Below are 19,835 nucleotides of genomic sequence, written 5' to 3'. Positions count from 1 at the left end.
TGGCTCTACTGTGCACGAGCTGGAGGACCTGGAAAATTGCTGGACCATTCTGTACCTCAGTTTTCCCATCTGAAAAGGAGAGGTGATAATAATTGTACCTACTTTACAGAGTTGAGAGGAATAATGATTCATCAATATAGTGCCCACTGTCTAAGTGATAGCTGCCATTGTTTTCAATTCATATTGTTATTGATTACAAATCCTGTCCCCAGGAAGCTCGGGTTGAATGCAGTATGCAGTGACAGTTCTAGGAAAACCTCTGCTTCTGTCCACAAGCACAGCCCTGAATTTCACTGAAGACTGACACCTGGCCCTGGGCACAGGGCTTATCTCTAGCACAGGGTGCATTATAAACTTTGAACTTGTATTTGATGCCCGGTGGGCATTCCCTGGCTCACCACAGACCCCACTACCCCCTATTGTTTACAGAAGGCTTCCTTTTATGTGGTTTCCTGACTGGCCCCTGAAGGCAGTAGGGTTTGCGACCTGCGAGTCCCTGGTAGCTCTAGTCCTTAGAGTATGTAAAACTCCGCATCCCAGCCACCACTTCATCCGCTGCCTTGGCCAAGGTCTGAGTTCCTGGCCCTGACGTGATTATTCCCTACCTCCGGCCCCTATTGCCTTGACTTCTCACATGGCTGCTGACCCAGATGTTCTTCCTGGGAGTCTTCTGAGAGAGAGATGCCGACTCCCACTCAAGGACTGGCCTAGGGCCACCTGAAGACCTAGAAGTGGTCTAGACACTGGGGAATGTGCCAGAATGTCTCAGCATGGTCTGCATGTCCCTGAGCCCTGGGGGTGCCCCAGGCATGGGCTCTTTGGGGCAGCTGCACCAGTTGTGGGCAGTGGCCCAGCCCAGCTGCTCTGGCTGGAAACCCAGCCCAGAGCTCCGCAACCTGAAAGCAGGGCCAGCACCACCCGCTGAGAACACTGGGGTCCTACAGTTCTGGAGTGTGTTGTCAGGGCAACAGTGCTTTGAGTGACAGGCAGGTAAGTATAAGTCATGAGTACACGAAGGTCCAGCTGCTTTGTGCTTAGCGAACAGGGCTAGCCCCAAGAACCCTGGAATCTGCAAGTGGTACAGGGCAGTATCTCTGAGTGGCCTATCCCCAAACCCACCTGTCCCCTATCCTGATCCCTGGGGTTAGGGGTGCCTTACCGTGGCCACACAGATGGAGAGAGCCCCGACCCCTCTCTCTCTGGCCCCTCACTGCTGCAGGCAGCCTTGCCTGTTCCTGTGGCAGTCACAGTAGCATTAGGAGCCTGGAAGCCTGCCCTCCCCCACCCTCTCCCTGCCTGGCCCCTACCTCTGTTCTGGTTCTGCTCTTCCATGAGCTCATGAAAAATTCATCCGCCCAAACCTCCGCTCACACACTGAGAAAGCACACCCAACTCGCTCCTAGGGGCCTCGCTTTTGAAGTTCAGTGTTCTTTTGACGGCTGAAGTGAGCGGCGGTGTCCGCATGTACTTGGGTGTGAGACCGCTATGCACGTGTGTCTGGATATGCACCAGTGGGTGTGTTTGTGTCGTGTGCACATCGTGACCCATGTAGACTCAACTTTCAGGCAGGTGGACCCCCGGCACCCCGCCGTGAGACGGGAGAAGTTCAGGAAGGCTAAGATGTGGGCTGGGAGAGCCATCCCAGGCAGGGGGAACCGTGCTAGGCCTCACCGCTGGGAGGGCAGGACACCTACTACTCTGTCTTTGTTTGAACTGGCAAAAGCCAAGGTCTTGGGTCCAGGGTCCTTGGCCTGTAGGTCTGAGCAGGGCTAGGCAGACAGAACATTCAAAAATGTGTTGTATCTGTGCCAGTGGCATTGTGTGCACATGTGCATGCGTGTGTGGATGTGTGGATATTGCCTGGGTTGGAAGGGGGTTTAGGAGCATAGCTGTCAGGTAGCTAAGCCCTGAATCCTTCCCCCAAAGACCCCCCTCTTCCAAATCCACAGGTCCTGTCACTTAGCACAGGGCCCAGCTTTCAAATGGGTATGAGCGATCAGAGGGAAACTAGACTAAGAGCCCTGGCAACAAATAGTCAGAAAAGGTTATTTTTCTGGACCCCTGTTTCCTGTGACTTGTTGAAGAGAAATATTACCCCTGCTCCTTCAGCTGTTCTCCCAGAGCAATAGGAGAGCGTGAAGTTATGAAATTGAGGGCACCTTCACCGAGCAATCGATTAGCAGCCGAGAGAGCTTGTGAATTGGCTGTCTGGACATTTCCAGTAATAAATTGTGAAATAGTCCATGAATAAGTAGTTGGCGGAGTTCAGAATTACCCCCTAGGAAATGTTGCAGGTCTAGAGACACATTACTAAGGCGAGCACCATTTTAATGCTCTGGGCTTTGGCTGTTAAATATGTATGCCACCCGCACAGCACTTCCCGAAATTAATGGCATTTTACAGCTGCTCCAAAAGTAGCATATTTATATGGAGATGTATAGATTCCGGGGCTGGGGTGGCTTCACAAATGAAGGGCTAATTTTAGAGGATAGGGCCAGGGAAGGCATGGAGAGAGGGTCAGGAAGTGAGCTACCTCAGAGACCTTTCCAAAATGGTTTTCTACTGCCAGTTATGATTTTTAACCTTTGGTGACTTTGGGCATGGTCTCTAGGCTGGAAAGTTCACTGTGGTGACAGGCCACCCCACACACAAAAAGAAGGTAATATTGATATTAGTAAAAATAAAATGAAGTAATAACGATAATAACATTGGCAGTTAATATTTGCCAGGCATGTTCACAGATTGACTCGTTTAATCCACACATGCACCCTGTACGGTAGGTTCAAGTCTTATCCCCATGTTACAGAGGAAGGTAGATTTTGCCCAAGAATCTATGTGTGGTTGATAATTGCCCTGGGAAAGATGATAACTTCTCTGCAAATATTTTCTTGAGCTACCATTTGGGCCACCAGGTGTAGTGGTGCGATTGGTTTACTGCACAAGAGCATCCAGCCAAAAGGATGATTTGGGGCTGAAACCCCATGCAGGCCTTGCTCACCAGGCCCCATGCCAGGGTTTAGGGCAGCCCCTTCCCAGAGATGAATTTGCACTAGCCAAAGTCCCCATTCCTTCACGTAACCCCAGCACCTTTTCTGGCCCCACGTGGATTCTGTTCTCCAGTCCTGTCATCAGCCTACTTGGTTGGAGCGTGGGGATAGGAAGCTCTGATGTTCAGCATGGAGTCTAGCCAAGGGACCCAGCTTTCTACCCGATTAGACTGAGAAGTGGTTTTCTCAGAATCCTTGGAGAGGCAGGAACGTCTTGGGGATTCAGACACTCCCTAGCTCTTTCTCTGTAGCAACCAAAGGACTGTTGAAAATCTAAAGTAAATCAGTAGTGGGGTGGGATGGGATTTTGAAAGTCAGCATTGCTGGGGATCTAAGGCCAGAGAATGGAGCCCACCTGCCATCACAAGGCTCTGGCAAAAGGCTGCTGGTGGGTTTCTGCACCCAAGGACCTCCAATGAAGGTCTCCACCAGGGTCTTTCATTGCTCACCCTACCCTACCATGTCAGAGGAATGGCCATGCTGGTTGAGAGACTGGTGAGATACCTCCATAATTAAGTGTGTACCCTTCTTGTGGGCTTGTGCTCATGAGATTCCCAGTACACATGCATTCGGAAAGCTACTGGTTGTTGCCCATCAGCTGCAGGCTTGAGGCATTCTGACACATGGATGTGCCACGGTGACTTTGGGGAAGGTTAAGCCCCACGGAGAGACTGAGGAGCCACAGGCAGGAAGAATTGGAACTGAACTCTATCAGACTGTAGTTCCACTCCTGTGCAACCTTGGGCAACTTACTGACCTTCTCTGAGCTTCAGTGTTCTCATCTATCAGATGGGAATAATATCACCTATCTTGCAAGCTTGTGAGGCTTAAATGAAACAGCCTGTGTGAAAGATTTTAAATTGGTGCCTTGTACATAGCAGGAACTCAATAAATGCTGAGTTTGCTAAGAGTTCAGCTTGCCCACCACAGACTCAGGATGGGGATAGGTAAGTGAAGCCGGGTGCATGGAACCAGCAGAATCATGGACTTGGATGTGGGCCTGGATTCTGGAACAATCCCGTGGGCCTGGATTCTGCCATGTTGGTTCCCATAGCTCCTCACTCTGGGTTTCTCCAGTGGGACAAGGTCAATAGCTACTTTCCACTGTTTTACCTGCCTCCTCTCCCAGTGATTCTTTGCACGCTTACCAGGGGGTTTGCGTCTAAATGAGATATCAGAGTTGTGCCCTGTTCAAAACCCTTCACTGGTTCCCCAACACCGAGGAAGGAGGGAGCCTGACATGCAGTAGCTATCACCTGTGCTCTGCCCCGCAAGCTATCTTCTAAGGACCCCTGCCCCTCACGGTGAGACACCTTGCAACTCAGGGCCTCTGGCACAGAGAGGCGACACCAATCGGAGTCCAGATCCTCTCTTTCTAGAGGACAGATGAGCTCACACCAGTCCCTTATCCTCATGAATTCACTTTCTGCTCCTATAAAATGGGATTATTAGTACCTAACCCCGGAAGGTTGAAATTAAGGGTGGATGAGGCAATACCAGCTACTGTCTCTCGAGCCCTCCAGCTCTGCTGGGTTGGCTCTGTGCCAGGCCCTCCACCCATGCTCTCTCATTGGCTGATTTACTAGTGCCCAGCACGCCCACTTACAAACGCAAGCTATCATGGTTATCCGAAACCACTCACCTGGCAGGTCCTAATGCTGGAGACTGATATCCTTGGAAAGAGCAGTATCAGGGAGTGTGTAGATCTAATCTTTGAAATAGGAGTTGGGAGAGACATCAGGGAAGATACTTGATGATGGGCCTTCTGCAGCAGTGTGCTCCAACTTGAGCCAACATCAGAATCCGCTGCAGGGCTTCTTACAACCCCTACTGCTAGGCCCCGCCCCGGAGCTTCTGGTTCATTGGTCTGGGTGGGGGCCGAGCACGTATCATCCTGACAAGTTCCCAGGTGGTGCAGATGCTGCTGGTCCAGGGAGCACACCTGAAGAACCACTGGCCTGTGGTGAAGGTGCAGCAGACGGAGCATGGGATTCAGAATCAGTCTTGAGTTCAAATCCCTGTTCCACCACTTACCAGCTCTGTGACCATTGGACAATTAATCAATAAATACCTCCTGAGCCCCTGCCTGATGCCAGGGATGCCAGTAGGTGGAAGGACAGAGTTGGCTCTCAGGAAATGTGCTTTGCCATCAATCTAAGCCACCCAAAGGTTTGTTTTGCTTTTTAAATCAACACAGGCGCAGAGCTTCCAGTCCCTGCCAGCCGGCCTCCCCACCCACTCAGCCTCTCAGCTCCTCCCCTGTCTGTCCCTGCAGGAGGAGCCCTTTGTCATGTTCCGGAAGTCCGACAAGACCCTGTTTGGGAATGACCGGTTCGAGGGCTACTGCGTTGACCTGCTCAAGGAACTGGCCCACATCCTGGGCTTCTCCTACGAGATCCGGCTGGTGGAGGACGGCAAGTACGGGGCGCAGGATGACAAGGGCCAGTGGAACGGCATGATCAAGGAGCTCATAGACCACGTAAGTGGGGCCGGAGACGCCCCGGAAGTCATGGCCAAATCCTGTGTGCACATCGCATGGGGCATCTTGGCAGATGAGGGCCCTGCGGGGGCAGGGAAGATAGAAACAAAGGCTATGACCTGGGTGAGGGAGACCCAGCTCTCTCAGGCCTGCCTTGTTCATGGTCCCAACTTCCAGGTACTCCCCTCCATATAAACACACACACACACACACACACACACACACACACACACACACACACACACACTCGCCACTTCTGACTCACAGCCGGTACCACCAGTGTCTTTGATGAGCTGGCTCTGGAGGTTCACTGCCTCCTACTCCTTGAAGAGCTGCCAAAGGATGCCTCTGCCATGTGGGCCAAGCGGCATTACAAAATATTTCACCAAACTCTGAGACAGACTTTGATCTGTCATTGTCTTGAGTAACTTTGGGTCCAGTGGGGAGACAGAGGTCCAGGGGACCGAGAGCTGGAATGAATGGATGAACAAGGCTCAGCAGGGAGGTACCAACGGGGCAAATTCGTACTCTGCCTGAGATGCGAGAGGACCCAGGGGAGGAAGGAGTCGAAGCAGCAGGCAGAGCTTTTGGGAAAGGGAGCAGGTGGTGGGAGGCGCCTGAGGTTTGTGGGACCTGGGAGGAAGCCAGAGAGAAACCACAGTCTAGAGACACCACAGCAGGGGGAGTCAGGAGGCCCTGGGTTCGAATCCTGTTTCTTCATTCATTGGCTATGTAAACAGGGGCACGTCCCTGGACCTCCCTAAGTGGCTTCCTCATCTGTCAACGGGTATAATTCCTCCTTCCTTATAGGATTGTTGTGATGCTAGACACGAAGCCTTCGGTGCAGGGCCCAGCCCACAGCCAGCCCTCAGTAGGAGGGAGGTTTGTAAGAGGCAGCGAGCACACATATCACTGTAGTCAGGAGCCCAGGCTGCAGACCACTGGACTGGGGTTCAAGTCCTGGCTTTACCGGCTAATAGATGTGCAACCAGATAAGTTCATCAATGTCACTGAGCCTCAATTTCTTCACTTCTAAAATAGAAATAATTAGCAACTACCATAGCTCCTACGGTTGTTGCGGGAATTAAATGAGGCGCCATTTATACAGGCTCACCTGGCACATGATAAACATTACCTGCCTTCCAGCTCAGGGCCCTCAACTCTCCAGGAGCATTTTCTATCAAAGACCTGCTGATGAAGGCACGGACCTGATCTATACTGGACCTCTTATGTTCCTTCTGTCATTTATCTTGAGGCGGGTACTGTTACCACCACCCATTGTACAGACCAGGAAGCTGGGGCAGAGAGAGGTGAAGGTCCCAGCTAGTAGTAAGTGCTCTTTGGAGGCTCTCTGCTTCTGAAGGCCTGTGCTCTGAACTCTGCAAAGAGCCAGGCCAGAGGAAGGCTCGTGCTGTAGGTCAGCCAGAGGGATTATGCTCATGTAGCCTCTCGGTGTGGGAGCAGGCAGTATCTGGGCCTTGTGTTAGCCTTCCTGCCCCTGTAGGAGGGGAGCTGCTGCATGGGGACCTTGGAGGTTGGAGTGGGGAGGAGGCTGGAGCTCAGAGCAAAAAGGCTCAAGCAAAATGTGACAGATGGAGTCGTTTCCTAGGCCCCAGGGAATCCGGCTCCCTGGGAAGACTGGCAGGAAAGGCTCATGTTAAAGAGTATGAAGTTGGGCTGGGCTTGGTTCCGACTCTGCCACTTACTAGCTGGGTGCTTCTGGGCAAGTGTCTTACCCTCTCTGTGCCTCAGTTTCGTCATCAGTAAAATGGCAGTGAGAATAACAGAACCTCCCCCCTAAGGCTGTTGTGAGGACTAAGTAAGTTCATTTGTGTACATTGCACTGTCGGTACCATGTCACTACTTGCTCTCATTGTTCTTATTCTTATCGTTACGGTTATTCCTCTGAGGTTGGGGAGAGGGGCTTCAGGAGCCCCCTTTATTGCCCTGAGCTTGTTTCCCAACTCTCCAGTGAGAGTGACCGTCCCTGCCCTGCGTTCCTTCCCGCCGGTCCTGCGGCTCCGCAGAGGCAACTGATGGGGAAGCAGCTCCTAGGCTGTGGAATTCAGTGGAAATTAAAAGCAGTGGTGGTGTCACCGTCATCAGTAATAGCTGCAATTATCATGGAAATTAGTCCGCAGGCCCCAGACGCATCTCCCCATGCACTCGTGAGTGGGGCTCTGGAGTATGGGGCTGCAGGTAGCTTCTGAGCCTGCCATTGGCAGAGGCAAGCTGGACTGGGGCGCAAGAGGGTGGCGAAGGGAGGCCACATGCTGGCGTGGGCAGGGCGGATGCCAGTCTTGTCACCCACGGAAGCTCCAGCCATCCAAGAGCTTTGAGGAGCTGCTTGCAAAGGGGTGAGGCAGAAAAACCCAGCAGCAGCCAGCCCTGCCTACGCTGACCCTCAGCGGGGGAAAGGCGGCCTCCTTCCCGGCCTCTAGGCTGCCCAGTCTCCGGCGAAGCCACAGGCCCTGAGAGGACGTGCAGGGGACCTTGTTAAACCTGCTTACAATTGATGAGCTTATTAATCCTAGCTTGGTGCCAATTTTAATAACATCATAACCATTTATTAGTGTCGTCAGATAATTAGTCTTCTCACTAGCTCACAGAAAGTGTGGTAAAGGCTTGGCAATGTTATTACTTCCTTATTAGGGATCTGAGCGTAGATGTAAAAGTGATGAACGCTGCCTTGGGAAGGACCTGCCCCCAGAGGCCCATTGGAGGCCCTGGGTGGAGCCTCTGACCAGCAGGACGTAAGAAGTCTTTCCCTGACACTCTGCTCACCTCTGTCCCATGCCACGCGGCCTTCCAAAGAGCCAGGTTATGGAGGAAGATGGGGCACCTAAGAGTGTGATCCGCCTCCTGCTGACACCCCTTCCCCTAGTCGTCTCCAACTATGGGCGCAACAAACGAGATTGGACAGAGCGGTGATTTCTCCATCACCCTATCTCTCTCCCAGATCTCTCTCTCTCCACTTTTACTGCCTGCTCTCTCTCATTTCCCCTCACTCAAAAGTCTTCTACTCACATCCATGCCTCTAAATTGCTCCCATGCGTTTTGATGACTTTAAATCCAGTAGCAATGCGTTCAAATTCCAGGTTTAGCACATTTTAGCCAACAGCGGGAAAGCTCTTCAATGTCTCTGGCCTCCATTTCCACATCTATGAAATAGGAATAATATTAATAACCCTTCTGCCTGGGGTTCATGGGAAGAGATAATGAAATACGGTGCAAAAGCCACTTGGCAGAGTGCCCGGCCCCCAGTAAATGCTCAGTACGTGGGAGCTGTCCTGGTCATCAGCAATTCCTTCCAAGAGCAGGGAATGGATGTGTCTAAAGTACGTACACGGGTGAAGGTGACAGCAGTGGGAAAGCTGGTTTGCCAGCCATGGTCACCCTGGTGGCCACAATGGTCTGGGATCTAGGCCTTGCCCCTCTGAATCCACCTAGGAGCTGCTGACTCACATTGATCCGACTCATAGGGAACTGAGGCACACACCAACGCATCACCCCTTACTTAACCGGCACTGGCTGGTCCCAATGGACACCTGCCACCTAGAGTTTCTGTTCTGGCACCAGGCGCCCAGGATCCTGCTGGGGAGTATAGAGGCAGAGCTGTAAGCATAGAGAGTCTGAATCTAAGAGGAGAGGCTGCTACTGAAGAAAGAGGGCAAGAGACAAGCCTCGAAGAGTCTTGGGTGCTAAACTGGGGGATTTTATTTGAATCCTGAGAGCTACCAGGCACAAGTGAAAGGTGTGAAGCAAGGAGGTGACATCAATTGGCACTTGAGGAAAATCGCTGTGCTAACCCAGAACCAGTCCGGAGGCCATCGCTGTACCTAGGTGAAGGGAGCATGGTGGCTTCAGCATTTGGTATTTGGAAAGGGGGAAGTAGATGGCACAGAATGGAGATGAGAAGGTGGAATCGGTGGGATTGGTGATTGGTTGGGTGAAGGAGATGAGGGGAAGGGAGGACTCAAGGACAAGGTGTGAGGTTCTAGCTTGGACAGTGGGGGCGGTAGTGGTGTCATTGCCAGATAAGAGCCTCCTGGAAAAGCAGAGGTTTTAGGAGAGGTACTGAGATCACGTTGGGCTTGGGCTCCCACTGGTGGCTGGTCATATGGCTGGGCACTCAGAGAGAGATTTGGGAGTTATCAGCACAGCCTCAGGGAGAACTCTGGCAGACAGAGACAGAGACGGGGATTGCTGGGGGAGAAGAGATGAGGACCTGGGGTGGGACCCTGAACTGCATGATAGTGTGAGGAGGAGATGAAAAGGAAAACTCCACAAGACACCTGAGCTGGCAAGGTCAGAGAAGGGAAGAGAACCAGGAGAGCAAGGGTGACAGAGGCCAAACGAGAGGCCACTGGACAGATATGAACAGAGGGTCACAAGTGGCAGGAGGTCATGGGAGATGAGGAATGACAGCATCCATGAGTTGGCACGAGGGTGATCTCCTGAGGGTACAGGGTCACCCTCTTGTGTGCTCCTGGCCTGGCCTCCTGCAGACTTTGTTCTCAGAGACCCAGGAATCCTGTCCTGGCTGCTCTCTCTGGCCCTTGAATCAGAGGGGTGGAGTGGGCAGGGAGGAGAGGGAGCAGGAACCTGTCCTTACAGGGATGCATAAATGTCCTCCAGGCCACAGGAAGCCATTTGTTCTTTTATCTTTAAGTTGTTACATCTAACTATAGTATGAGGTCTGACAATTAAATTCACAAACTTGTTGCAACGATGTTGCTGACCTTTTTTGATATCAGAGGGATTATTCATGATGAATTTGTACCAACTGGACAGTTAACCAAGTTTACTATTTGGAAGTGCTGAAAAGACCATGTGAAAAAGTTAGATGACCTGAACTTTTCGCCAACAGTTCATGGCTCTTACATCACGACAATGCACCAGCTCACAGGGCACTGTCTGTGAGGGAGTTTTTAGCCAGTAAACAAATAACTGTATTGGAACACCCTCCCTACTCACCTGATCTGGCCCCCAATGACTTCTTTCTTTACCTAAAGGTAAAGGAAATATTGAAAGGAATAAATCTTGATGATATTCAGTACATCAAGGGTAATATGACGACAGCTCTGATGGTCACTTCAGAGAAAGAGTTCCAGAGTTGCTTTGAGGGGTGGACTAGGCGCTGGCGTCGGTGCATAGCTTCCCAAGGGGAGTACTTCGAAAGTGACCATAGTGATTGGTGTTCAACAACGAGGTATGTAGCACTTTTTCTAGGATGAGTTCGTGAACTTCATTGTCTGACCTCCATACATAAGGAGGTTTCCCTGGTTCGTCGATGGGGCTGGACCAAGGTGGGAATAGGAATGATCCTGGATAGCCTTGGCATGTCATTCCTTTCCCTATGAAAACAATGTCACTGCTCAGCTGTCCCCTCTGCCTCTCCATAACACAGCACAGAGCAGAGAGGGTCGCCAATCTCGAAGTGCCATTTTCTCTGCCTGAACTTCTTCCAGACAGTGAGTGCCCAATGGACTATACTTGGCTCCTGCCCCATCCATCACCTGGCACAGGCCTGGGCATACACAGAGTGGGCATTGATGAATGTGTGAGCAAGCGCCCAGACTTGCACATCTTCCCCAGAGACGTGGCTTTGGGGTCATGACTATTGAGCTTCCCCTCCAAAGTGAGTGAGGGGAGGGTCTGGGGTCAAGGCCGGGAACCCGTCGTCCACTGTGTCCCCTGCCTTCCAATCAGGAGCCAGCCTTAGTTCTGGCCTGCATGAATTGGTGTTACAAGGGTTCTCAAACCTCTGTGTGGCCAGGAAAGGCTCTGCCAAGCCACCGCCTTCAGGCTAGCCAGTATACTTTGAAGCAAGGCATGTTGAGAGCTCAGAGTCCTAGATGGGACAAGGTGGTTGAAGGCAGGGGAAATGGATGGACTGCAAAGGTGGATACTTGGCAGGGTAGCCAGGTTGCCCAGAGCTCTGAGGAAGCTCAGGGTCTGCCTGAGGATGACCAGGTAAGCAGGTGAGAGATGCAAGAAGAACTTGGGGCTGCACTGAGATTCATGGCAGAAGTGTCCCCTGCCAGGACTCAGCAAGCAGAGACCAGCCTGGGAAAGGACTAGAAAGAGCCTGGCAGGGGTTCCAGGTCCAGACAAGCAGGTGCAAGAGAGGACAAGGCACTAAGTAGCAATAGAGCTTCAGGGGTAAAGAGGGAAACTGAGGTCAGAGGGAGCAGCTAGAACGTGCCAGTCCTCGCGCTGAGGGTCATCTGTTCCTTCCTTCATTCCACAAAACTTTCTGGAGCAAAGTCTCAGTCTGGGCTCCTGGAGAGCAGAGCCTGAGGCGGAGGCTTAGGTAGTGCTACTTAGTCAGGGAGTATGATGTGAGAAGAGTGAGAAGCAGGGAAGTGGAGCAGGAGGGAGGGGAAGCCCGTGCCAGGACCCGTTACCGAGCTGTCGCCACTAAGTATGACTAACCGCTCGATCCACGAGTCTGCCCCCCAGGAAAGTCTTAAAACGTGTGTCTCAGGACGATCTCTCAGGGTGAGAGGATGAGGAACAGGTTTATGCAGTGGTCCTGACTTCCATGCATTTCTGGGCTTTGCATGGGGGACATGGGAGCCAATCAGGACCCTGCAGCCGCGTCCATGGGAAGTCATAGGGGCAAGAGGTGCCCAGGTGGCAGGAGGTGAGATGCCGTCAGCTTGTGCCTGCATGGGGTTGATCACAGCCAGAGAGTCTGCTATGGAGCTTGAGAGGGTTCTGAGCCAAGCACTGATGCCATGGCAGCCCTGGATGGTGACTAGAGATATAGGAGCAACCAAGGTAGACATGATCCTTGCCCTCTGGAAACAATGCACAAACAAGTTAAATTTCATTAAAATGTTGATCAGTGCTACAAAGGGGTGTATGGGAAGGGGACTTTGAGAGTGTATGACCGGTTTCCCTGTGCAAGTGACTCTTCAGCTGAGACTGCAAGACTGAGGAGGAGATGCCCAGGGCATGGATACAGGTACCGACCTGGGTGGGGATGCTGAGGTGGCTGAAGTCTCCGCCCTCATCAGGAGTTCTGGAGCATTGGCAGGACTGCACTGGGGCAGGACCTGGGCAGATACCTGTCTTGTGGACACAGGGAGTGGCAGGAAGGGGGATTCTTTTAGAGATGGGAATGGAGGCTGTGCTGAGTGCATCCCTTGTAGTGTGCCCTGAAGCACGGAACACCTGCGGAGCCACCCTAGACAACAGACATAGGACAGCCCCGGCAAGGAATCAGCTGTTCTCCTTGGCCTGGGGAAGGCCCAGGCCTCATTTCTCACCATCAGGTGTCCATCAGCTCAGGAGGCATACGTGCGAAGCACGGGTACATGACCCCTCCATCACACTTAGGAATTTTCTAGCACCTGTCATGTTTCTTCAGACACATGCGAGCTGTTCCAAAGTTGTCAGCGGTATCAGGGCTGATTGCTAAGTGTGGCGGCTGGCTGGTAGGTCATCAGCAGATACCACCCGTGGCTCGGTGCACCCGACCCCCTGAAAACCGCTATGCCGCAGCCCCTGCGAGAGTGCTTGCAGGAGCGCTTGAGCACTTCTAAACCTCCAGTGTTCCCATGGTTCAATGTATTAATTTATTCAATACATTTATTAAGTTAAGCGCCGTGCTAGATGCTATGGATACAAGCGGTGAACAAACAAGCAGGAGCCCTCCCCTGAGCCTCAGGGTCTGACATGCTAGTGGAGGAAACAGACAGTAGTCTACGAGCATACGACTAGATGTAACTATTCAGCCGAGGTAAGTGTTCCAAGGGAGGAACGTGGCAGGTAAGGAGGCCCGGGCCTCCTTGTTCCTCACTGTTAGGCAGGGAAGCTGCTGTCCGCTCAGGAAGCCGTCGTCAATCATAGGTGTTAGTAGCTGAGTCGTTCGTTGACACTCATGAATTTTTTAGCTCTCATTTCCCCTCTACTCAGATGTGTGGGTCGTTGAGGCTGTTGCATGTCAGGGTAACGTCCAGGGCCTTTCAAGGGGCACTGTTTGTCTTAAGCTTGGAGGCCGGGGGTCATCAGCAGACGCCGTCTGTGCCTTGCTTTACCCTCTTCTAATCTGCCACGTGCTCAGACATGCTTGTTGGATGTCTCTCCTCAACCAACAATATCCCCATCTGTTCAGTCCCCAAATCTCTACCGAGGGCCCGCACGGTGCCAGGCGTGGGGCATACAACAGTCAAAAGACTCAGGCCCTGGCCCTGCGTACGGTCTGTCTAGCAGGGGAGAAAGACCCAGAGAATCACCCAGTACCTCTAAAATCATAACTCTGATCAGTGCTAGGAGTGAGACTACCTGGTGCTACGAGAGTAACCAGCAGGAAGGCCTGATATTATCTGAGGGTTTTGTCTATAGAAATGATGTTCGAGCTGAGATCGGAAGAAGTAGGCATTAGCTGAACAAAGAGTTGGGGGCAAAGGACTTTCAGGTAGAGAAAAGTACACGTGCAGAGGTCCTGAGGTGAGACAGAGCACGGCCTGGGGTCTGAAAGAAGCCGGCAGGAAGAGAACAAGGGAGACCATGGTGAAGTTGAGGCTGGAGAGGAAGGCAGGGCAAGAGCTGCACCTCCCAACACAGTAGCCCCCAGGCACAGGGGGTTATTTAAATCTAAACTTTAATTAAAATTGATTTTAAAATAGTAACGTTATTTCATGTAAAATTAATTAAATACTAGTATAAATTCAGTCCCTCAGTTCCACAAGCCACATGTCAAGTTGCTGATGGCCACGTGCGACTAGTGGTTCCCACACTGGACCACACAAATACAGAGCCTTCCCCTCATTGCAGAAAGTTCTGTCAGACAGCACTGGCTAGGTCACGAATGGCTCAAGGAACCCATAAGAAGAATTTCTTATCCTAAGAAAGGGTCGAGGGAAGTCTTGACATACAGTTAAACAGCTTTGGGGATGGGGAAAGATTCTACTGGAGAAACAGCACCTTGGGAAACGAGTGGAAGGGAATTCCGTGGACACCACATACCAGACGTGTGGCCAGAGAGCCAGCAGACAGAGCACCGGGCACAAGAGCTGCATGTGTGGGGGAAGGGAGACTGGTGTCCTTCGGTGGCTGTGGAAGCAGAAGCAGAGGAATCTGGAGGGAAGGAGGGGTAAAGCAGCATGTTCCTCAGCGAGGGGGCTCCCGAGCCCCACCGGGCGGTGTGAAGTGCATGCTGGGTAGGCCCGTGGCAGTCATGGTCAGGAGCCAGAGTCAAGTTCAGATCTCTGGGAATGCAGCCTGGGCTCAGGACAGGGCAGGGTGGGTCCAGCCATAGAAAGCCCGCCCGTCAGAATGGCACAGACACTGGAGAGCGGCTGGCAGCGGGAGGAGGAAGAAGCTCCATGCATCTTGCCCAGGGTCTAAGTAGCAGGTGTACGAGTTTCCTAGGGCTGCCACAAGTGACCGCAAACCAGGTGGCTTAAAACAGCAGAAATGTATTCCCTGTCAGTTCTGGAGGCCAGAAATCAGAAATCGAGGTGTCAGCAGGGTTGGTTCCTTTCTGTGACTGAGGGAAACCTGTTCCATACCTCTCTCCTCGCTTCTGGTGGGGCTGGCCATCCTTGGAATTCCTTGGCTTGTAGCTGCATCACGCGCATCTCGCCTCCATGGTCACATGGTCTCCTCTGCGTGTATCTGTGTGCCCTCCCCTCTTCTACAAGGACACCTGTCATTGTAGGGCTCACCCGAACTCAGAATGACTTCATCTTAACTCGATTACCTCTGTAAAGGCCCAATTTCCAAATAAGGTCGTACTCACAGGTACCAGGGGTTAGAACTTGCACATATTCGTTGGGGGCGGGGGTGGGCTCATCTCAGTCCACTCCATGTGGTTTGTACGGTAAAGCACTGGGCTTGGAGGTCACGGCTCAGACACTCCGCATCTTGAACAAACCTCTTAGCCTGATTGAAGCACAGTATCATCATCTGGAATGTAGTGCTAACGTTTACCGCCTCGGGAGACGGCTGGGAGGGTCTCATATGGCAATATACTTAGCACACGTGATGCTTGGTCTATACCAAACATCCTGAGATAGCAGTTCTTCCTATTAGGTGGGTGCAAAAGTAATTGCGGTTTTTGCAATTATTTTTAACCTTTCAAACCGCAATTACTTTTGCACCAACCTGATATTTTTAACTACAGGAGGTCACAGTCTGAACAAGCAGGTGCCCTAGAGGATCCCAACCAAGAGGCAGAACACGGAGATGGGGAATCTGGCGGGGACCATACTTGGGAACCCAAGTAGGCAGGTGCCAACAGGGATGAGAGATGGAGGTAGCAACCTGGGACTCAAGGAGGCAGGTGTGAGTCCCTGGGGAGGACCCCTGTCCTGAGAGAAGGCCGATCAGTGGTCAGTTGTCAGAACTGAGACCACTGTCACAAGTCTGTTCTTAGAACCTGGTAGGAGATTGCCCAGGTTTCAGTCTGGGATACAAGGCTAGGGCCCAACCAGCACCAAGGTGGCTGGATGCTCAGGGCCAAAATATGGAGCTGTGGCTGGTTCAGTTGTTCTTGCCTTCAGTTCTGGTCGCTGGGGATTTGACAGAGCAGGTGGGACCAAGTGGCCTCGTACAAGGGTAAAGTAGAGCTGGAGACAGGCGGGTCCTAACAGAGTCTTGGTAAGTGGAAAGCAGCTTATAGGGGTGAAGTAATGTCCTGGAAGGGCCATCCTGCCTGGTCCACAGGTTTAGAGAAAGTATGGAAATGTTCTCAGTGAGGCAGGATTGGCCACCCAATCACCCACAAGACCAGTAAATGTGTTAGACAAGTCAGAGGTTTAGTTTATTCGAGGATGTGATTACTGTAAATATGACGGCAAAGACCTTGGATCTTCTCTGAGCCTCAGTTTCCCTCCATAAAAAATAGAGGGTTGGAATATATGTTCTTGAAGTTCTCTTGTCCAGCTCTGACGGCATGTGATTTTATGAATGATCCTCAAAGGAAACTTGCACAAGTGGAAAGAACCTGCCAAGATGGGGCCTTTCATTCTGAGTAATGAACTGAAACTGCAAAGGCTTGACATCTGTTCTGCTCTTTTAAAGGAACTTGGACAAAATAATGCCTTTTTCAGGGAAATCATAACCAGTGGTGAAATGTAGTATTTCCTGCCTAAACCAAAATTGAAGTGAAGAACTTCAGCCCTCCTGAAGCCCGAGAGAGAACACATATCAAAATTCCCCATGAAGAAGGTCAGGTTGACCAGTTGTCTTGCGGCTGTAGGCACAGAATGCCATAGATGCTCCTGCCCCTAACTGCCTTATAGCAGAAAGGCTGGTAGGGAGATTCTGAAGGCTCTGCGTGGGCCTTACCAATCCTGAAACACTTCTGGTGGATGAAACAAGTTGTGGCTGGAGACACCTTCATCCCCCCAGTAACTAATACTCTCATCCAACCTGCTATCAGACGCCAAAGGAAGATTTGCCACCGTGGATGCTGAGGTTCTTCCCAAGACTCCACTTCAGGCCCCAGAGACCAGTTCCAAGTGCATTCTGAATAGTGATGATGAATTTGGGGTCAGAACAGAACCCCCCACCCCAAAGCAATGTACATTGAAGGGAGAGGGCTGGAGGAGGCCAAGTTCTAGAATCAAAAGCCCACTACACCCTTGTCATGCCAACATTATGGAGGATCCTAGAACTTCAGGCCTAAAAGAGACCTTCTAGGGGGCCTGACCCCGCTCCCACCCTCTCAGAGTCCTATCCACGCCTCCAAAAGGGGCTCACTTGACAGGAAGCTGCAGAGAGCAGGGGCTAGGACTCTTGCTCACCTTGCATTGCAGACTGGTGCACAGTAGAGCTTGAAGGCCACACCTGAGTCCCTCTAGCGAACTTCCCTGATACTTCTCTCTCCTGTTGTTGCTTTCCTTCATACACAGCCTGAGCTGAGAGGGCCCTGGGGGATCTAGGGTGGGAGCAGCTGACCGCGTCTTCCTCCTCTGCCTTCAAAACTAGGCAAGTTTCAGCTCAACACGTTCAGAAATTTACAAAAGGAAGATCCCAGTATAAAATAACCCTTGTAATAGGCTCCTCCTCCCTGCCTTTCCCAAGTTCTGAGGTTCATGGAATCCTTGGGCTCCAAGTGTCAAGGAGCCCAAGTGTAGAAGGAGAAACATTGGGGTGAGCAACATCATGATTGTGTTTCCCAGTGACCCCCAACCTGGGACGTCTGCAGAGCCGTTTAGAAGCTGGGATTCCACCCCTACCAGTCCTCTCCTCCATGAGGTCCGATTTTGACTTGGTTTCTGATTCCTATTCTAGGATTAGTGAAGTCAGAGATAGTGTTAACAACTACCATTTAGTAAACAGTTTGACTAATGTCCATCTTTCTCACTACACTGCAAGCCCCATGAGGGAATAAACATAGTCTAGTTAGCTCAGCTCTGGATCCCTAAGACCTGGTGAGTCTCATAAAATGGTGAATGGATGGATGGACGGATAGATCTGGATCAAACCAGTGGATAGCTTTCTAGAGGTTATTGTCTTGGGAGGGGGTCTCAGAGGTCGCCCCCCCACACCTTAGCAAAATGGTCCTTAGTGGTAGTATTTAGGACCCAGCCTCCCTTTCTGTCCTGCCCCCTCTGAGGAATGGAGGTCATAACTTGGTTCACATTCTGATGTGTAAATAGCCACAGGAGCCCAAGGGGCAGCCTCTCAGAGGGAAACACTATTAATTAAATATTACAGAGGCTAAGATGGGACTTGAAAACTGAGAAATGAAGCGGCGAATCAGCCACAGTCCCAGAGTTCTGTGCTTAGAAACTCAATGGTAAATAAGTAGATAAGACAAAAGGTCACATGGCCACATACTGCTATTCACACTGAGCAGGCTAGAACCTTACCACAGACAAACTGAATTTCACGGGAGTTTAGAATTGGAGGCATCAGGGAGGGCTTCTTGGAAGAGGCAGCACGTGCAAAGGAATATGGAAGATGATAAGAGACCACAGGGAGAGAGTTTCCTCAACAGGGCACAGGTGTGCAAATCATGAAGGTGGAGAATGGATGTGGTCAACAGGAAACAGTTAGATGGAGCCTCCTTTAGAAAGAGAGCAGTGGGGGAAGGCTGGAAAGATAGGAATGAGAGATTGTCGGTTTTTAATCCAGAAAAGCTCAGACCAAAGAGGTAGAATTTTTATCATTACCCTCATTAAAATTGTTACGGGTAAAAGTGTATTGATATAGGAACATTCTTAACCTTCCCTACCACTTTCCTTTCCTTCTCTGCTCTCTTCCATACCCTCACCTATTAAACAGGACTCTGAATTGTCCTCTTCCCTGCCTTCTTCCTTCAAGGAGGACATTGTTTTTGCCCAACTGGTTTTCGGGGCTTCTAGGAGATTTAGAATATCCTGAGTGGGATGAAGCAGTTAAGAAGTGGAGAGGAGAAAACATTTAAATAAGGCTTGTTGTGGCAAACACTTCATGATATTTGAAAGTTGAAAATAAAGAACGTGAGTGATCGTTAAATGTTTGTAGGTTGCTGAACTGTGTTTATTCGACAAAACACCTTTTTGGGAATAGACCATATGGTTACAGCTTTCACAGGGATCCATTCTGTGCATGCTTATGCCACTGTCATCTTCCTCAAGGTCATGAGCTCTTGGAGAACAGGGGTTAAGTCTAATTTATCATTGTCTTCCCAGCACCACAGGTATGGCCTGGTCCTGAAAAACGGTTAGTAAACATTGAAACTGAAGAGTGGTGAAATGATGCGGAGCTCAGACAACGGACTCCATTCCAAGAAGGAATGCCCTGTCCACTGCTAGTCTTACGCCTTGCTCACGTTCTGTCTGTCTCTCTCTCGTTGCAGAAGGCAGATCTGGCCGTGGCGCCCCTGACGATCACCCACGTCCGCGAGAAGGCCATCGACTTCTCCAAGCCCTTTATGACACTCGGTGTCAGCATCCTGTATCGCAAGCCCAATGGCACCAACCCCAGTGTCTTCTCCTTCCTCAACCCCCTGTCCCCAGACATCTGGATGTATGTGCTCCTCGCCTACCTGGGTGTCAGCTGTGTCCTCTTTGTCATCGCCAGGTAAGGGCAATGCCTTGGCCAGAGCTCTGGCCCGCGGTTGGAGGTTTAGGGAGCCATGCAAGTCCCCACTCAGACCACTGCTATGCACACTCCTGTCTCCTTCTCAGATCCCTTCATGTCCTGCAGGGAATAGCCCATGGTCCCCCACGCTTGAACCCCCCAATGCTTACCCTCATCTATGTCCATGACTCTGACAGGCAGCCCTTGTACCCCAGCTCCTATGAGCAGGCTTGGAGAGGTTAGATCACTGCCCAGAGTTTTACCTCCTCAACCAGGCACCC

General features: G+C 51.3%; 1 protein-coding gene across 2 annotated transcripts in view; it reads left to right on the top strand.

Moving 5' to 3' along the window:
* The window catches only part of GRIK3 (glutamate ionotropic receptor kainate type subunit 3), a 211,782-nt gene that overhangs the window by 164,843 nt on the left and 27,104 nt on the right, over positions 1 to 19,835 (top strand). For both annotated transcript variants that reach the window (XM_033115035.1, XM_033115034.1), the window contains exons 10-11: positions 5,323 to 5,526; positions 19,331 to 19,554. In XM_033115035.1, coding sequence (XP_032970926.1) covers positions 5,323 to 5,526; positions 19,331 to 19,554 — 428 coding nt within the window. The remainder of the gene's footprint in view (positions 1 to 5,322; positions 5,527 to 19,330; positions 19,555 to 19,835) is intronic.

Source organism: Rhinolophus ferrumequinum, chromosome 9 (assembly GCF_004115265.2).
Source record: "Rhinolophus ferrumequinum isolate MPI-CBG mRhiFer1 chromosome 9, mRhiFer1_v1.p, whole genome shotgun sequence".
In the NCBI taxonomy this organism is placed as follows: domain Eukaryota; kingdom Metazoa; phylum Chordata; class Mammalia; order Chiroptera; family Rhinolophidae; genus Rhinolophus; species Rhinolophus ferrumequinum.
The sequence above is the reverse complement of the archived record's forward strand: the minus strand, read 5'-3'. Positions and strand labels throughout refer to the sequence as shown.